This window comes from Dermacentor albipictus, chromosome 10, assembly GCF_038994185.2.
Source record: "Dermacentor albipictus isolate Rhodes 1998 colony chromosome 10, USDA_Dalb.pri_finalv2, whole genome shotgun sequence".
NCBI lineage: Eukaryota > Metazoa > Arthropoda > Arachnida > Ixodida > Ixodidae > Dermacentor > Dermacentor albipictus.
The window spans coordinates 16,991,176-17,011,448 of NC_091830.1; the positions used below are offsets into that span (position 1 = coordinate 16,991,176).

The following is a 20,273-nucleotide window of genomic DNA, read 5'->3' on the forward strand; positions in this document are numbered from 1 at the left end:
CGGTCTTAGCCAGCGAAGGCTCAACCGTGAAAGCAACGTTTCGAGGCGAGCACATGGAACCCCGAATGAAAGAATCGCGATACGCCTCGCATGTTGACACGTCGCTGCAAGCTGCCACTCGCTATATGGATACACTTCGCGGCACACCAGGCGCGCTCACCTTTGCATGCCGAGATTAGGTAGTAGGCGCCCGTCGAGGATAACTTTGAGAAACACAGGTCCACCACGGGCCGGGTATGACCCGAACAAGTGAGCGGCGTTTGCCTCAAGCCGGCCATTTTTCGAATGCCGCCGGAAGCTGAATGCACATCGTGCGAGCAGCTGACTTCCGCTACAGGGCAAAACATCACCACCATCCACTAGATGGAGACACCAACACAGATGTCGGCAGCGACGGTATCGCGTAGAAGTTGTGCCCCATTCCGCATGATTCACGTTGCATGCCGCTGTATTTTGGCTTGCGAGAATGGCGATGATATCAATAAACCTTGATTCATGCTCGTTAAACGCTTGCATTGGGCTAGGATGACGTCTCCTGGCTCTGTGAACGCCGCTAATCTAAGGGAGGTCGAAGCATCCAGTGCCGTTTTCGCATCGCTGAAATAATTGAGAGGAAATTTCAGTATTGTGCATTGCAAAATCTAGGCACACACAAAAAAAAACAATCGCCTACCTAATCATAATATAAAATTATTTTTGTTTATGATCTACAATATGTTTAATACCTCGCATGAGCAGTTGCCGAAATAGCTCAGTTGGGAGAGCGTTAGACTGAAGATCTAAAGGTCCCTGGTTCGATCCCGGGTTTCGGCAGAGCCTTATTTTGCATTCAACATTTTTTTTTTCTTCTATTTTGTAAATGATATGAACTTGAATTGCATTGTGTCCATTACCGTTGCAAAACTGCGCCCTGGATTATGAGACACACTGAAGTGGAGGGATCCGGATGCATTTTGGCGCCATAAAATACGGCCGCCGCCATACGCGTGAATTTAACCGGTGACTTTGTGCTCAGCAGGCCACGGCAGCCAGTGACGCACCAACTATTTCCCGAGTGTGTGTGTGTGTGTGTGTGTGTGTGTGTGTGTGTGTGTGTGTGTGTGTGTGTGTGTGTGTGTGTGTGTGTGTGTGTGTGTGTGTGTGTGTGTGTGTGTGTGTGTTAAGAAGCCAACAAATAAAGACAGCAAGGACAACACAGGGGAATTACTTGTACTTACTAATTGAACTACAGAAATGATAAATTAGAGGAAATGAAAGTGTATGAAAAGTTCGTAGTATTAAGACGAGCATAAATACCCCAGAAAGTGGATGGGAGAAAGAACGGCGCCGCGGTAGCTCAATTGGTAGGGCACCGCACGCGTAATGCGAAAACGTGGGATCGTTGCCCACCTGCGGCAAGTAGTTTCTTCATTCACTTTCATTTCCATGAATTTATAATTTATTTAATTAACTTATTAAGCACAAGTAATTTGCTCTGTGTTGTCCTTGATGTCTTTGTTTGTTGGCCCCTAATGCCCCTAAATAAATGTCGGGCCCCTCGATGCCCTTTGTTATCGTTCATTATATATATATATATATACCTATATATATATATATATGTGTGTGTGTGTGTGTGTGTGTGTGTGTGTGTGTGTGTGTGTGTGTAAAATGAAATGAGATGAGATGGCAACGTTACCACAGCCGATCGGCGACATAGTCAGACTTTAATCTTGTGGCACATATATCAGCCACCAAAGTGAACAAAGAGGGAAATTTTACGGTAAACGGTTATTCATGGGTGTTCGAAGATCGAAATTCCCGAATCGAATGCGAGTGTTAGAGAAAAAATGACCTCCGAATATCGAATCCAATATCGAAAACGGAGTGCCTGATGAAAGCGTGAGAGGTAGCGAGGGGTGACTTCTCCCTTTCTACATTCCTACACCGAGCGTGTTTAGCATTCGAAGTGCAGCCTTCGTCACAATATCAGCACCGAACACTCTTCTCCTGTCACCTGTCACCCTGTCACTAGAGACTTTTAGCGTGTCCGGTATTCGGGCAAGCCGGGCGGTTTTCTGGTTTAGCGGGGGCGTCAAGGTGAGCGGCCAGATTGGTGGCGCCAGCTGGTGGTGCAAAGCTCAACCACACAAACACAGAGCTAATTACTATATTCTGCTTATCTGCTTGCGTAAATTTTCGACAGTGGTGTAATCGTGTTGACAATTACGCCGCTGCCAAAAATTTGCACTAGTGGCGAAACAGGATATGGTGAGTTACTGCAGCTTTAGCTATGCATTTGTCTGGTTGAGCTCTACAACACCAGGCAGCTTCACCGCTCACGTTTACGCCCCGACCATCCGGTAATCCGCCCAAACCGCTCCAGTTTACCGGAATAGCGTACAAGCTAAAAGTCTCTACTGTCCGTTCATTCCCCACGTTGACCGACGTTCATCCCGCGCACATTGGAGGTGAACAAATTCTCTCGCTCTCTCGCTCTCTCGGTCAAACACTAGGGTTACTTGCAGCTGTATGCGTTACCGAACCTTTAGAAATGGATCAAGCTGTAGTCATTTTACTGAATTGTTCAACGAATACAGCTCAATGTCTGGCGCGCCACTAAATCAAGCAAGAACAATGGTTTAATTTTTGCGACAGAAATCCAAATAGCCCAAAAGGCGAAACTACTAGACGTTCTTTTGGTGCCAGGTAAAGTCTCGCTGCAAATGCGCCAAACAATCAAGAAAAGAATGGATAAAACACTCAGAGACGTAGCAACACCGAACCATCACAATAATCAAAATAACAGCATATGTATACTTACTTTTATTACCAAGATTAGCTATAATTTGCCGGTAAGCGGTAAATCGTACGACAACTATGGTAAATACCTATCTATGGGAAAACCAACCACCCTCTGTCAGAAAATAATTACTTCATTTACCTAGAGAGGGGACTAGATCGGCCAAACCCAGAAAAGAAGCTCGCGTATACTAATCATTAGAAGAACATCAAGCATAATTCCAGACAATATTCAAAATCGTAATCTTGTAGCATATTCTCTACGCACGCTCATGAAGTACTTCGGCATCGAACAGCACAAGTCCACAGGCAGAAGAAAAAAAAAACCATCGACATTCTGTGCAACTGAACTCTTATTTTTAGTCTTTATCAACGACCTTCCTACAAATATCTCCTCCACAATTCGCCTTTTCGCTGACGATTGCGTTCTTTATCGTCGCATAACTACCACCTCTGACCAGAGACTCCTCCAGAAAGACCTTGATATAATAGAAACTTGGTGCACCACCTGGCTGATGAATCTAAACATATCCAAATGCAAGAGCATGCAAGTATCTCGAAAGCTTTCCACCTTTAACTTTTCATACTCGTTAAACTCCACTGCCATATCACGTGTTGAATCGTATCGATACTTAGGTGTTGTTATCACTGACAAACTCAACTGGTCTGAACACATCACGAAATTAGTGGCAGAGACATCCAAAACACTTGGTTTCATTAAGCGTGCCCTTTCTTTATCCCCCAGTTATATCAGAAAACTCGCCTATGAGGCGTACGTTAGGCCGAAACTTGAATATGCCAGCTCAATATGGAGTCCTCACCAGCAATATCTAATCGAATCACTCGAAAGCATTCAGAATCGGGCTGCTCGTTTCATCGTTTCCGAATATAATAGACGGGTTAGCATTAGTGCCATTAAATCATCCATTAATCTTGAGTCGTTAGCTCATCGAAGGAAAATTTCACGGCTATGCCTGTTTCAAAATCTATACTATAATCGCCCTGACCTGAGAACCACCCTTTTAGTGCCACCCATACGGACATCACGACGTCTTTTCAATTCTATGAGTATACAACGCATAACTGGTTCGACAAACACATTTAATAAGTCTTTCTTACCATTGGCGATTGAAGAATGGAACTCGATTCCAGAACCATTAGTCAATGAACGTGACAACTCAAAATTCAGGCAGCTCATATCGGCTCACTTTGCCAAATAATCTCATAATCGGTAAACATTTCCTGCTTTTTTCATATATCCAACGCGTATTTCACTTTGTGGTTTCTTCCTTAAGATGGGACATAACATATGTCACATTTTCTGCTTTGACTTGTGTGTATATATATGTGTATTGAATTGCATTTTTGTATTGAATTGAATATTGTATTGAATTGAATTTTATATTGAATTGTATTGCAACCTTTTTATTCAATTGCAAACATATGCGGAGCTCAACTGCTTGTGTGTTCTTTGCGTCTTTGCCTTCAACCATGGTTCCATAACAATGTATAACGTTACTTTGCCTGTCTGTCTTTTTATTTCGCTTTATAATTATATGACCACGTGAATACTTCTCTTGTTAACCCCCCCCCCCCCCCTTATGTAATGCCCAATAGGGCCCTTAAGGGATAATAAATGATGATGATGATGATGAAAATTATAACAAACAAATGGGAGAGGTAAGATTGGGAGAGACAATGGGAAGTTCTCCCTTTAAAAAAAAGACTACAGAAGTTCCGCATAACTCCTACCAAAAAAAAATTCCCGAACTGCACCGCCCCCCCCCCCCAAAAAAAAACAGCTAGCCGTGCACTCTCCAAAGGCAGCTCAGCCAGGTCAGTCTGGAGGATGGTGCAACAGACATTTGATTAAGCACTGACATTAAATAATTATGTAAACAATTTTTTAGCGATTAGTTACTCTTATCGCAATGTTAGTCATTTGGAAAAGCAGGAATGTAGCAGTAGTAAGTAGAAAAGCCTGAAGGAGCAGCGCGTTCAAAAAACTAGACATTGTGGAACTTTCTGCATGCAAGCGAATCGTCGTTTTTCGACGCCGGCCAAAGGTTGGCACGCTAGTCTTTCCAAAATAAGGGAAGGTAAACTTCAAACGACAGGCATACCTTACTGAATAAAACAAAAACAAACACACTCACGAAAAGAATATGCATAGAATGAAAAAACAAATGTTATTTGCAAAGATTGCGGTACAGATGTTGGATCATTGCATAACGTGATATTGCATGCATACGATTACATGTGGTTGAAATGTGTTCACAAAAAGCTTTCATTTGTGAACTGTCATCTACATAATCATGTGATTTTTGCTGACTGATTTCGGTGGCATGTGTAGTTTTGTCATTGCAGCGGAAGAAATATGACGCTTCTAAAACACACTCATAGTGCTCCGGAGCATTTGGACACGGTAATTCATGGCAAATGCCGCATCTATTCCACGTATCTGGAACTTCGTCATTAGCCATCACCTTCCCCTTATTTTCACGAAATATAAGCATGGTGTCTTGTCCAGTTCCCCGGACACATTGGAGGAGCCAACCACGAGCAGGGTTTACGGTTTGCCGCATCCTAAACTAAACAGGGTTCAGGCACTTACATTACGCTTACTACAGACTGGTACTTATCCTTGCCCACGCAGACTGACCATGTTTTATCCGGAGACGTATAGAGAGCCTTATTGCCAAGGTTGTGGTGCTTTAGCCACGCTCGAACACATGCTCTGGTCTTGCGAAAGAATTGAAGACTCGGTCGGCGATCAAGGATGCGTCCAGGTGGGAGGCTGCACTTCGCAGCCCGGGCCTGGATGAACAATTCTGGGCTGTCCAGAAGGCTCACGACGTGGCCGTGGGGCTCGGCCTTCCGGTCCCGACGTGGGAGCGGCCCGCTTAGTGGTTAATTATCACTACTTGCAGGACCAAATAAAGTTTTCCATCCATCCATTCACGAGCCTTGTATATGACACACGAAAATCAGAAAACAACGACGGTTCAGCAATTATTTGCAACTCTTCTACTCAAACCAAGAACGCGAAAGTTTGCTCACATGTTAGGCTTAACGTGCTAAATATGTTAATCGAACTTGAAGTTGACGACGTTGCAGTTGTTTTGAGGACCTTCGGGAATGCTGCGAATTAGAGCAGTATGACATTCGGGAAGGCCCGAATCACTAACTTCATGCAAAGGCTGTAATTGAGCTACACACATGAAACGTTTATCGTTTGTCATGCACGGCATTCTTCCTTTTTCAAAAAACTGTAAAAGCAGTACCTCACATAGTTCTTCAAGGATATCGACGAACACCAACAACCCGCCGCGCAGAACGTATAAAAATTGCCAGAAGACGAATATTTAACAATTATTTTCAAAAAAGGTAATTAACATAGACACTTCAAACTTGCGGTACACGTCATCCATAAGGTGCCCCCCCCCCCTTCCCTCTCTCAATTCGCTATAGATGTGAAACCTCTGCCATTCCTGGTCTCCTAAGGTAAGCGGGCAAACTTTTTAAGCGTTTCGTATAGGGCATCTGAACAGGCCGGAAAGGAGCATTTGGAAATTTTCATTTAACCCCTAACACACTTGGACCGTTAAAATTTTGCCTGCCTATTGCCCACAACATTGCAAACATTTTGCTAAAATATAAAATTTGTGAAGCATTTAGGTTCTTTTTCTAGAAGGCCTTGAAAAGTGACATATAAGGTTTTCTAGCGTGACTATATAGTTGCTTTGACAGATGAGCTGTAAAAAAAAGTTACTAACACTGAATCTGACGGCGCAGATATGCCAAATCATCCGCTTAACATGGCTTCTCAGTGTTCTTGTGTTGAAACAACGGAGTGACCGTTATATAACGGAAACTTCGTAGCTAACGTAACTGTTTTATGTCCAATGTCTTGTTCTTTTTGTTCTATGACATAGCAAGAAATAGATGGTTAGAGAACCAGGGATGTCTCTCGGCGACGCAGTAACTCTTAATCGACGACGGCTGTCTGGAAAGAAGGCCACTTCCGGGTGCCATTATACAAGAGCTACGAAATGAAATTACAGGCACCGATGGATGAGAGCCCGACACTCGCTTAATAGGATGTTTGGCCCTGTCGTCCACTTCTGCCAGGCTTATGAACGGCAGGCCTTAAGGGTTGTGTGCGTCTGTATGTATGTATGTATGTATGTATGTATGTATGTATGTATGTATGTATGTATGTATGTATGTATGTATGTATGTATGTATGTATGTATGTATGTATGTATGTATGTATGTATGTATGTATGTATGTATGTATGTATGTATGTATGTATGTACATGTGTGTACGTATGTATGTACATGTGTGTGCATGCTTCTTGTGTTTGTGTGTGTGCTTTGTTTCTCTGCGCGTGCGCGATGGAGGCGGGCCGCCTGGCGGCCTTGGATGATCTCTGGGGCGTCTGCCCCACCCATGGGTCAGGACGACAAGGATTGTGGCCACATATAGTCGTTTGGCACGCAGCGCCGTGTAAAGCGTATGGCCCAAATCGCAAGGCCCGCTCATTCTACGGCGGAGCAACGGCGACGTTCACACGTCTGGACTGTTGGAGGAGCATCGCGGAAACGATTAAGGCAAGTGTAGAGTAATCTGCCCTCGGCTGTGGCAGCAGTGTTCGCGGCCTTATAAAACCGCCGGTGCCGCGTCTACGGCGCAGAAGTTTGCCAGGGAAGAAATCAAATATTGTGTGCCGTATAGATCGGTATACAACTACATGCTCTTGATGTGTTCTAATATATAAATAAAAACAAAGCACGTCTAATGTACCAAGATAACATGAAGCTTCCTTGTACGTTTATAGGTATTTTTTGAAATATAGAGAAACGTTCTAATTGGGAGCAAAACTTGTGACAACTGGAGGGTCCTATGCATGCATATATTTTAGCAGGCTATAGCGAGTTGCATGTTTGTAATTAACACTACCTTGCGATGTTTCCACAAAGTTAGTGGGGCTGGTTTTTGAAGGTGATGCTAGCGGTGTCTGTATTAGCGGCAGTTCCACTGATAACAGAAAAAAAATCCTCGCATACGAATACCAGATGATGTCTTGATTATTAGTCACCTATAATCTAAAATTAACAACGATACGTGACGTGTGAATAATTTGTAGACACTTAGAAAGTTAGATGTGTGACGAAAGCGCAGTGACGCTTGTGAAGCGTTCCGCAATAAATACGATCGACGCCACCGTCGATTGCTTCTGTTATTGCGGCTTCCTGCTTGCTCTGGTCAGGTGTCTCTTAAATTTTACATTTTACATATTTTTCTTATTTGGAATTCAGAAGTAGCTTGTGCATTTACCTTTGGAGGTTGGCGCATGCCGCAAAGGCCAAGCGAAATCAGAACACTAATCACACAAGCTCGCTGCAAGAAAGTGGCTTTATTATATATACAGCATCGATCTTTACATGAAATAAAAGTCACGTGAACGGCGTTTCAGCAGATATATCGATGCTTAACATGCATAACTGTTTATAAGCACAAAAAAAAGATACTACGTACAGTCCCACCACACACGTCGGCGAACACACAAGCACATCGCAGACACAATCTGTCCGCCGCTGAATGAAGAGATACGTCCAACCACAATATAGAGTCGTCGAAGTCTGGTATGGGGCTCCAGTTCCTACACTTTTGTAGCAGAAGATAGTAGAAGCAGAAGTAGATAGCAGAAGATGTAGCAGAAGACACCACTTCGTTCACAGTATTCAGCCAACCGCAGCTCAATTTGTGCATAACCACGTGACTTGCACAACCGTGAATTCTGTCGCGACAGTTCGTCTTCTGGTCCAGACCGTCCAGATTGCCTATACATACTGTCTCTCTGGCCGTTGCCCATTCAAGTGTGTCATGATGGAAAGCATTTCAGCGTTAAGCCAAATCTGCTTCCGAAAACTTTAAAGATGAAAAGAGCAACGTTTTTCTGCTGTACGCATTGATTCAAGCGTTAGAAAGAAAGCTTACAATGTAAAGGCTTAGATGCCGCTTCGTTTACCACTGCCGGCAGTGCACTGTCATCGTTTAAAAGTTGGCGACACCTCAAGGCTTGATCGCGAAACACGCCACAAGTCAAGGACTTGCTTGCGCATTCCGTTAAGAGCATACGACAGATCTTTCGAATGACGCGTGAACAATTCAGGCCGATCTGGAACATGCTCACGTTTTTGTTAATACATATTCACCCGATCTGATAGCCTCGAGTTATTTATGCGTCAAGGAGTGGATGATCAAGACTAATTAACATGAAGTACATAGCTGCCTGCGTGGCAATGATGTCGCATCGCCTCACTTGAGTAATAAAAGACGAAGAAAAACAACAACAAAGACTGTGTTTCATTCTGTCTGGTCACGACCTAACCTCACTCGAGGAGGGGTTGCCCAGGTAGTTTTCAATAACCCACAACCCTGCCGCATTGGCGTCTCTCCTGGACAGCTGATGAGCGTTAATCAGTCATTGTCACTGTGCTTCTTAACTGTGTGCGCGCATGTATGTGTTGTCTGTTCGCTACTTGCGATCTCCCCAAGAGGAACCGGCGGAAACACGAACGAGGGCAATTTAACTTTGATGATCGTGATGCACCTTCCATGCGTACATCTATACTTTAATATAATAGCGTCTTTGTCAGTGCTAGCGTGAATAAAAATGCGGTGGAAATTCCGCAATAATGGGCAAGATTAGACAGTAAAACAATTCCGGGTCGGTTTTACTCAGGTGGTACTCACGGATAATAAAGTGATTCGGGGTTGTGATTAGACGAGCAACCAATCGGACTAATTACCTTCCTATCGAAACAGCCTGACGATCGCTCCTGTAATGCGACACTTCAAGACCTGAAGAAAGCTGACGCAACGGTTGATTTCCTCAAAATAATAAATTCCAGTCAATTTCACAGAGCAAACCGAAACTAAAACGCCGAACCGTGGAACTGTCACTTCCGTAATGTAAGCGAGGTTTGCATTGTGCGAAGCTTGCTATACTTGTGCAATGCTTGAACTCGATCAGCGTGAAGCACCATAGTCACACGCATACCGTATCACCAACTGTCTAGACGCGTCATTTATGAGACGTGTATGCAGGCAGCTGCTCTCTCGCTCTTCCCTCTGGACACGCTGCTCCATCTGGTGGCGCCGCCTGGAAGTCCGCGTGTGACATGTATCTGAATATAGCTATATTCAGACAAGATTGTCGCGATGTACCATGTGTCCAACGTAACTTGTGCCAAAATTTAAAAAAAATACCCAAGTACGACGTAGCTGGCCAGAACCAAGGTAAAGTTGTTTGTTGACCGTCGCTTGGAGCAAGTGAGACAATATTTTCTTTTTATTTCGCCTAATTGTATAAATAATTCTTATTATCTATTCCACTTCATTAAAATGCTATAGTCAGAGCAAAAGCGTCGATGAGAAAATTGTAGACCATCCTGAAAATATATCGATCCAGCTTTTTGTCGCTCAATACGTGCCAAGTAAAGTTTTTTTTTTTGTTCCCAAGCACAAAACAAAGCCCGCGTAACCCGAAAAAAGTGGCGTCCGTGTTAGGTCCTTTGTTATTTTTGATTTTTATTAAAAATATCTGCAACGGCTTGTCCTCTTCTGTGCGATTATTCGCAGATGAGTGCGAATAATCAGTACTTGGTTTCTGGCGGCGAAATGCGAAACATTTCTTCACAGTAAGTAAGCAGCTTTTATGTCAATCTAGCGTTCAGGAGTCTATGCTGGAGTATACGCTTGTACAGTATGGTCTCCGCGTTAAAGAAAAGGTATAAATAACTATATAGAAAAAGAAGAATGCAAAATTTAGTGATAAGGTTTGTATTTAGCAATCGCAGAAGTAATTTTAGCGCGACTTTTGCGAAAGAAAGCCTTGGAAGGGGAACGCTCAAAAAGCGTAGAAAAGAAAAAAGAACAAGGCTAAAGATGCCTCACAGTGTTCCTTTTATTTTTAAGAACAGACCATGGAAAGAGACAAGTACATACATCTACAGTATTATGTTGCTGCACCAGTAGATCATACTAACAACGTTATAATGAATTCAAGTACAGAACTGACAAATTTAGAAATTCGTTTTTCATCACGCAATTTCACAATCGCTTAACGGACAATGTTGCCCACGCTAATTCCAACGCTTCCTTTTACCCTCCGCTGCAAGTTTCTTTCAAATCCAGTATTTGACGCTTGTTAATTGATGTGATATGATGTTTTATTTCTTAAATTCAATATTTGATGTTTACTACTGTGATACAGGTTGTATATTTTTCGAATCTGTATTTGATGCCTGTTATTTAACATTATGATACATACTTTCGTTTTTGGAATCCCATATTTGATGCTTCGTACTTGATGTATATGGCCTGAAGTATTTTTGTAAACAAATCCAGTATTGATGCTTGGTTTTGATATCCATGTGCCGCCTGCACATTTCCCATTATTACATATTGTGCAATTCGCGCAACCCTTCTCCCCTCCCCGCCTTCCTTCTATGTAATGCGCTATTGACGCTGAGGGCACTGCGATAAATAAATAAAAAACAAAAGTATCTAGATTTTATTATAACTTTCAACTTTCTTGGTTATGTGCATTTTGGGAAACCACTCGACAATGTACGACAATTATTTTTTTAAGAATAAACAATAAAACGAAACAAACTTTTTTTAGCTTTCTTGCAGTCTGTGCTCTATGTGTATTGCAACAGTGTAGGCTGCTTTATAAAACTATGCTAGTCTTGTTACGAAGCTCCAGACTTGCCCAAGAGACCACACTTTTTCCACTTGTCGAGGGGGAAGGGGGAAGTAACTATATAAAAAAGGCGTCGATAAACTTAAAACATCCATTTTGAACTTAACTTAAACATATTGAACTGAAAATTAGATTTCTGAGGCGTATCTTCCTGTAACTTGAAGTGCTTTCCTTTGGGAACCCTTCCACAGAATATCGATTGACGGACGTAACCGTAAAGACGCGTTGGATTTCTTTGTTATAGCCTGCCGTTATTTATCTATCTTTATGCTGTTTACTTGAGGGCATGTGTGTCTGTGGGAGGGGGGGGGTGGAGGTAAGAGAAGGGTACGGTGCATTGAAATCGTCGAAAGCTTTCCTTTTGCAGTCCGACACCTTGTCGTCTGTTTACGGAAGGGCGCCGTCTGTCTAAAAATAAGAGCAGCAGACGGACGCGGACGTTTCCCGAGCGCCCTCTTCCGGGCGACTACACGACGCCTCCCCGTCAAAGTAAAGGCTTAACGTCGAAGCAGACGACGCCTGGCGTAAATGCGCTGAAGCGTGTCGAGCAGAGCGTGGCATTAGGCTTGCCCCTTTCAGCGTAAAATTTCAAATCCGCAGCTGTGAGCCCGGCCCACGCGAAACGTCCAACTCGATATATGTATACTTCTTTTTTCTATCGACGCATATGGACAGGGCAAGCACTTTGCAAAGGTCGTTCATCGACGTTCTCTTTTGAACTTCCAGCGGCGAACCTTTGAAAGAAATAGTCGCGGAGGCGGGTGGGCGGTTTCGACAGCCTCCTGCTTTAAAGCAAGGAGTCATCAGCCCCTTTTATGGTTGGTCATGTTTCCGTGTGATGTGTTGAAGCGCCAAACATGCCCCGGTATGTTTCGTACTCCGTACTTACACCTCTGCCTCACAATTCTTCCTTCACCACTCGCAAAAGCCCGCCCACCGTGAAGTCATTGAACTTGTGTTTGCATTTAAACCGAAAGAGTGAACAATTTGACAAGTTGGAAATAAGGTACAGTTGCACGCATTGCGGGTTTGTTGCGTAAACTTCAGCGTAGACTTCAACGAGGGCGTTGGCTAAGCCGTACTTTTTTCCCTTGACAAGTCAAACATCAACCTATAGTACACACGATACTTGTACGCATTACAGAAAACAAAGTGACCCCGATTACAATTACAATTACTTAATCCAAAAATGTCATAAATTGCAATTACCAATTGCTGCCCCGCCAATGTAACTGAGGAATTCCTCAAAACTGATCGATTACTTCTACGTTTCTTTCCTCCGAACGTTCATTAACGATACAGTAAACAGAAAGAACTGGCCTGGCACTTTCGGTGCCTCCTCTGCAGTGGCTCCTTTTATACATTGCTTAGTTATCTGCACTAACAACTGGTTAAAAAAATTTATGTCATCATCCCTTGTTTTTGTTCTGAATACATCAGCAGCGACTCTGCAAACTCTCTCGAGAAGGAAAAACGGAGAGAGACACAGAAGGAGGGAAAGGAAGGGAAGGGCTGTTGAGGATGGCAGAAAATTTTGTGGAACGATGAAATTAGGAAATTTGCAGGCGCAAGTCAGAATCAGCTAGCGCAAGAAAGGGGTAATTAAAGATCCCTGGGAGAGGCCTTCATACTGCACTGGACGAACACACTGTTGCTGTTGCTGGTTCTGTATGTACAATGTTTATCTGCGCCGTGTGTGCAAGTTAGATGCATGCAGTATCCCACCGCCAGAGTTGTTCAGACCTGGTTTTAAGTTCTTGAATGTATTATTCCTTAAAACATTTTTTTTTGAGAATCGCATCGTGCAACCAAAACTCACGAAGCATGTTTTAATCACAGCGCACACCTTTTATCCCGAGTGCTGTCAGACTATTAAGAAGTGCTAAAATTTACTAGCGCTCACAATCTCAAGGGAATGTATAATTTCAGTGACATCGCGCTCTCTAGCGGTAGGACAGTGGCGCTTGTGCGATGTCACTAAACGCGAGCAGAGTCACCAGTTGGGCTCGTTGGTTGAACGACGGCTTTGGCTACAGTTTGGGTATACATTTGGCTACAGTGCGGGAACCGACGGAGACAAATCACGCACGCAGTGCCACGTCTGTGCGTATACTTAGTGTGCCTCCTTTGTCTCCGTTGGTTCCCCCGCTGTAAAGCCTCATACTATGTCATTACAGTCCCTACGCGAAATGTTAAAGCTTTTAAAGGTGCCAGAAATCTTGGTCCACCCGAATTCGCATGTTGCATTCGCATATAGTCGCACACCGTCCCGATGGGTTCAAACGCCACGCAATACTTTGCTATCGCAGTCAGTGTTCTTCGCCTTTCGGGCGAAACTGCCATTTTTTTTTTCTTACCCCCGTGTGTAGGGTGGTAAACCAGAAACTGGTCTGCATAATTGACCTCCCTGCCTTCTCTCCTTGATTTCGCTTCTCTCCCTTTACATGCAACGTACGTGTCTGAAATGTTTCCGCCCAAACAATACAAAGTGCCCGCGGGAAGACTGGAGGCTTGCGGTGACAGTATTAGAACGAGGGGGTGTCTTAGGTTTGAACCAACGCATTGACGAAGGGTCTTGTCTTCATCTTGACGAAGACAGGTCAAGCTGCAACCAATGTTACGACAACAGGAGTCCTCGTCACCGTGACGAGGGCAGGTTCCCTTGATGAAACGTTGACTTCAACCTGAGGCTGCCATTTAGGCCCGTTCTTGATTAAACTTCATATCTTTCGAGTCACTCAGGTAACTGGGTCTTCATTTTCTTTTTCGGTGTTCCAAACTTTGTAATCCTTTGGCGAAAATACCCATGGATAGGCGGTACAGTATGGTTCAATGTTAACGAGAACAAGAAACATGCAATTAGGAGCTTATTAAAGCTAAGTTTTGATTCTTTTGTCAATAATTGTTTACCATAATTAGATTATTGGTCTACGTAAGTGTCACGTCGAGCAGTCTTTTTTTTTTTTATTAAGCTGATGATGCATTCAAGCAACGTGTGTTCAAATACTAATTAGATAAAGAGAGAGCGACAGAAGCAAGGAAACGCCGGAAGATTCACCAGATGCACCTCCGGTTTGCTACCCTGCAATGGGGCAAAGGTTACAGAAATACTAAAAAAGTGTTTACTCCAATAACATACCACAAACACAATGAACGGAGCATAAACCGCACAATACGTGTGCACAGTCATGAGTACGGCGCGCATTTCCTTTTTCGAAGTTAATCACGTAGGCCCGTAGACTTCGGGAATTCGAGCATCGTATATATTGCCTTCTGCGAGGGGTCACTTGGGGTCACTGACCTATGGCTGTCTGCCCTGGTTGTCGACGATTGTCTACTCTGTCAAGCACTTCACGCGTCGCTGTGACGGCGGAAGACGCAGAGAAGGCGTGCGTTCAAAACTCTCGTCACAGCTGTACATGTGTCGCAGCTGTTGCAGTCGGCCATTCCGACGAGGCTAGCTGTCAAGGCGTGTTCGCGTGGCCAGCGCGAAGAAAAGAAGCCGTCTTCTTAACGTCAGTTTAGACATGTTTGCTTTCGAGAAGGAAGCGTGGAGCACACCCGCATGCTGAGCTTGACAACATGCTGTAAGTTTGCACTTTACACACAAACGGCGCGGGGCCTTTCTGTAGCGTAACGTCGTCTGCACGTACAGCTAAAAAATACTAAAAAAAAGAAACACGTTGCTTGAATGCATCATCGGCTTAATAAAAAAAGAGACTGCTCGACGTGACACTCACGTAGACCAATAATCTAATTATGGCAAACAATTATTGACAAAAGGGTCGACATAGCTTTAATAAACTTTAATTGCTTGTTTCTTGTTTTTTAGTTGGGTTGAGCGAGTATTCGAAATTTCCAGTACAAATCTTACATTATCTGCTGTTTTATCCGTACTTGATTCGAGGATTTCGACATTTTCGGATATTCGTTTCTGCTCGACTGCAACGAATAACTATTGCTTGTTGGAGTATCGAGGGAGAAATATCGAGGGAGAACGGTTGCGTACGATTGTGGTCGCAGGAGAGGCGTGATTGTTCCGCAGGGGCACCAGTTCTTGAGAGAAAGCGCGGTTAAAATGAGTTCCGATCAATAAGTTCTAGCAGTTCAATACGAATGTCTCGCGTTTAGGCAGCCCGGGATTCTACTGTCATGATTTAGCCAAATCAATTTGTTATTATGGGGAGTCTAACCACGGGCGCTATATAAAGTATAGCTATTCCAACCTGTTTCTGTTCCATTGCTGCCACTAGCCCTCCCCGATGGGTGGAATAAAAATTTCTGGCCATGCCCACTTCGCCTGTGTGTCACGTGACGTCACAATATCACGAAAACGCCCACGTCGAAGGCCTAAATGTGCTTTAACATGCCGAATCAAACCGAATTTTTTTGTTTTATCAGAAGAGACGGAGCTAGACTGCCCTTAAATATAAGCATGCAGGCCCGTTTCATAGAGATGCCGCAACAGTGACATGTAAAATGTGTTGCAAACATTTCACATGTGCTAGCAGCCATTATACACCCCCTCAGAAAGCACTACCAAATATTGATTTACTCCGACTGCATGGTTGCTGACAGTTCATTGCTGGCGGAGGGAGTTGTATTTAATGAAACGCTTACTTCTTGGTCAGCAGTACTTCTACCGAGCAAGTACAAAGGAGGACGTCAAAGCCAACCTACATCTATCACCACATGTACTTATGTTAACCCACAGGTGACTTTTTAGAGGTGGTAAGAGAGTACAATACGGACGCAGCTGGCAGCGGTGCCTCAAATCTGAAAAAAAAAAAAATTCTGTGCCTGTCAGGCCCAATTAATATATGGAGACAATAGATGAATGAACTAGAACAAATATATCAGAAAGACAATCTCATCAAAGTCGATTGTTCGTCGGGAAGCGGCGAACACCCAGAAAAAAAGAGAAACAGGACCAAAAACAAACGAACGCTTTGCCGATGTCAATGATGCGTGCCGTTATTTAAGTACACGTATTAGTACACGTACGCTCTGTGACCCTCACCTATTCTCTAATGCCCCATCGCGTATTGTCAGACTCGCAGTGTTGTTCACATGACATGCATTGCATAAGTGACCTCCCGGGAAGCCTGAGCGTACTGTGGTCCGTATGCTGTACTTGTACCGAGGGACGTTTATGTAAATTGTATTGGCGTGGAACCGTAGCAGACGGCGCCATAGAAAGGCATGTTGCCGCAGCGGACGACTCGCTTGCACTGTGTATGTCGTCTGCTGCACCTGCAGGCTGCACGCCCCCAACGTGTAGGCTCAGCACCTGTTGACCCAAATGTATAAATTAGCACATTTCGTGCGTGACTGCCAAAAATCGATGTGGCTCCGACAACTCTCCTGATCACAGTTGAAGAAAAAAAGTGTCCGGAAGGTAAGGGGAAGCATATACAGCGCGCATAGAATTTGTAATGAACCCAGCGTTCGTATCATGCGTAAAACCAAGTGTGCATATATACTGTAAACAATATGCACGCCTAGTTGCCATTACAGTGTTTTTTACTCGCGATAGCATAACAGTGAAATTTTCGTGTTGGTTGATGCAGCTCCCTTGTGTCATATGTGCCTCCGAGATGCGCGCTCAGCTGGCGTTTTAATCGCGACAGCAAGTTACGCCTAGTGTTCGCACAGGCAACCGCCGTGGTTGCTCAGTGGCTATGGTGTTGGGCTGCTGAGCGCGAGGTCGCGGGATCGAATCCCGGCCGCGGCGGCCGCATTTCGATGGGGGCGAAATGCGAATGCGCCCGTGTACTTAGATTTAGGTGCATGTTAAAGAACCCCAGGTAGTCAAAATTTCCGGAGTCCTCCACTACGGCGTGCCTCATAATCAGAAAGTGGTTTTGGCACGTAAAACCCTATAATTTATTTAGTGTTCGCACAGGCTCAGCCTTCTTGTCAGAGGCCTCTTGTATGTCATGTCTGATCACGATCAAAGTATAAAAACAAACAAAGAGGTCTGCCCTACAATCTTACGCCCCTCACAGTTTCTTTGTATAAAGAAGGCCTTTGGGGAAAATAGGTTATGCAAATCACACGCGCTGCGGGAGTCGGCGTTATGAGACGCATTATGCTGGTAGGTGGCTGTCGACCATCACGCGGGGTTCTGCAAAACGTTACCAGGTAGACCGGCGTGTTCGCGTAAGGCGAGTATGCGTGACGCGAGCGTGTGTATGTGTGACAACGACGGCAACGACGCGTCTACCCCGGCGCGTTCGACGCGAGTTTGCATGAACATGCTGACTGCACATACGGGCAGTACGCGCGTAAACTACCCGAACCTAACAGGTTTCAAAAACTCCTTCCCCGCAAGAACAGTTGAAGTACAAGGTGATATACACTTTGAAACTCATGACGTTGTCCGGACCTGCGTTGACGTCAATGATCTTGGGTGACATTTAAGAAAGTTGATCCTTGGCCTTTCGTTTCCTGCTGTAATAACGCACCATTTTTTTTCGTCGAGCAAATTGAGATAAAGAAGGTATGCATTACCAAAACACTTGCTTTGTTAACGAAATGTCGTTAAACAGCGCAGGACTAATTTAGGAGCAACGCGCCTTTCGTCGCACAGTTTAAGAACGCATGCATGTACATCGAAACTGGTGCCACCTTCAGAATTTCGGCCTAAGTGGCTATACCTTCCAAACTCACAGGCTCAATTTTTAATGACTTTCAAGGTATCTCAATAGCGACTAGTTAAAAAGTTAGTCACCTAAACCTTAGTTTTTAATTGGTCAGTTATGTGCTTACATTTCTCGAAGCAAGCAATGTCCTCACCTTCGAATAATCTAGCTCAAAGAGTACAATAGTGCTGGGTGCCACTTACGATTTAAAAAAAAAATTAAGATTAATATAGAACAAATGCAATGCGTTTAAAGAGGGCGCGGGCAAGCTGTCTGCGGGCAGTGCACGGAAGTCGCCGACCCACTTTCCCAGCCAGTAAAACAATGGGACGACCCCGTTCCGTTCGTGATTCACGTCTACACGAGAGCGCGCACTGTTCAATCAATGCCTGTTCTCGTCTATACACTCTTGATGCAAGCGGCGAGCATACACTGGTATGGGCCTGGCGTGCCTGACGCTCCCGCGCATTCGAGGCTCATGAGAACGTCGCAACGAAGAACACCCGTGGTGGTGGTGACTGACGCTGGGTGGCGTTGAAAGTCATGTGGTATGAATGGCTTCCATTTTGTCCGTCTCGGCCATGGATTTGCAAGGTAACGACGTGTATTCGACCGGGTCGCTTTGTTGTTCTGTGACAGTGCTGCGTACCAAAAGATATGAAAGACAGCTTAATTGCACGTGTTGTTGGGCTAGTTGGTTCGCGCTTTCTGGGACGCGATTTTGTAGCGATGCCTTTACTGATGCTATTCCTTTTCACGCTACGTCAGTGGTCAGTGCCGCGCTCTGCTGACGTCACCGTAAGACTGCGGATCAATGGGATAAAATCCCATTGTTCCGTAATACAATTTGATCAACTGGCAGTGAACGGTCTATAAGATAACAGTCGCACAGACGCGAGTGGGAGGAATGGTTACGAAAAAGAAAAAGAAAGCGTCCTCGGTATCACAATCCCAGAACAGTTCAACCACGCAATTGCTGACGAAGACAAGAAAGGTGACATGAAAGTGGACGTCCTGCCACCTTTCTTGTCTTCGTCGGGAATTGCGCTGTTAATGTGTTAATGTGTCTTACCGACTACCCCAAACTAGCAGGCTCATAACTAAAGACGAAACAAAAGGCAGACGTAGGATTAACTCTTATCTTGTGCCTAGGCTTAATTTGCGCCATTTGAGCAGTGCGCTTGTGAAACCTTAGAGTGAAGGACAACATTAAATCTATAATAAGAGAATGCGACTAGTGTATACGTTGCGATGGCATGGCTTCATTATCGTCATTAGAGTTTGCTCACACTTAGCAGCAGTGCTTAGTTACTGCTGCAATTAGGTGTGGTCTTGAACTACTGCTTAAGTAGCGGTCTCTGGGATATGCAACACTGCCAAGGCGCTCAGAAAAGACCTGGAATATGGACATGGTTGTACACTCCATGAAGAGCTGGGGCCGAATTCAGAAAGCTTTTCGTTCGTAAAGGCTCCATGTCATTGGCCAACCGCCTTCGCCAATAGCATGTCCAGCACAAGGATTGGTTGGACTTTGCTCCTACGGTGCCCGAAATCCGATGTCTATACCGCGCTTCCAGTAAACAACCTATGTCACCAATGATCACTTTTACAGAGTTAGATATCCCAGAATATATATGGCGGCATATTTCTACGTTCTAATCCCGTGATTGTCACATACCACGTCATTAAAAATGATCAATTATGGTAGTTTAATTTTTGAAAAAGAAAAAAGAAAGCCTCCATGGGTTAAAAGTCGAGCCCCACATCTAAAAAAGTATGACGAGGACGGTCTTTTTTTTTAATGCCCAACGATTTCTTCTGGTTCCTTTCAAAATTTTCCCTTCCGGACGTCCTACAGCCCTCAATAAATTTTCATTTGAGAACATTGAAATTTGGCGCTAGCAGGGCCGTGGTCGATAGAAAAGAGAGAAAAAAAGAAACACAGAGGGACAAATACATAAGACTGATTCGTAAACAAGTTAACAGTCCCCCCCTTTTTCTTTTTTTGTTCTGGACACCGCTCATACGACGGAAGAGCAATGCACCTTTCACAAAACAACATGGGTAATTATT

The 20,273-nt window shown here is 44.2% G+C and overlaps 1 protein-coding gene and 1 non-coding gene across 3 annotated transcripts in view; one reads left to right on the forward strand and one right to left on the reverse strand.

The window, feature by feature from the left end:
• Positions 1–20,273, reverse strand: part of LOC139046710 (serine-threonine kinase receptor-associated protein-like) — a 96,158-nt gene that overhangs the window by 21,416 nt on the left and 54,469 nt on the right. The window contains exon 1 of one of the 2 annotated variants that reach the window (XM_070527931.1): positions 161–318. The exons of the other annotated variant lie outside the window; for it this stretch is intronic. Within the exon in view, the coding sequence (XP_070384032.1) occupies positions 161–278 (118 nt within the window). The 5' untranslated portion in view covers positions 279–318. Of the gene's footprint in view, positions 1–160; positions 319–20,273 lie in introns of those variants that run through there. 2 annotated transcript variants of the gene reach the window in all.
• TRNAF-GAA (transfer RNA phenylalanine (anticodon GAA)) lies at positions 741–813 on the forward strand. The gene has a single exon. It is a non-coding gene; the product is annotated as a tRNA-Phe (tRNA).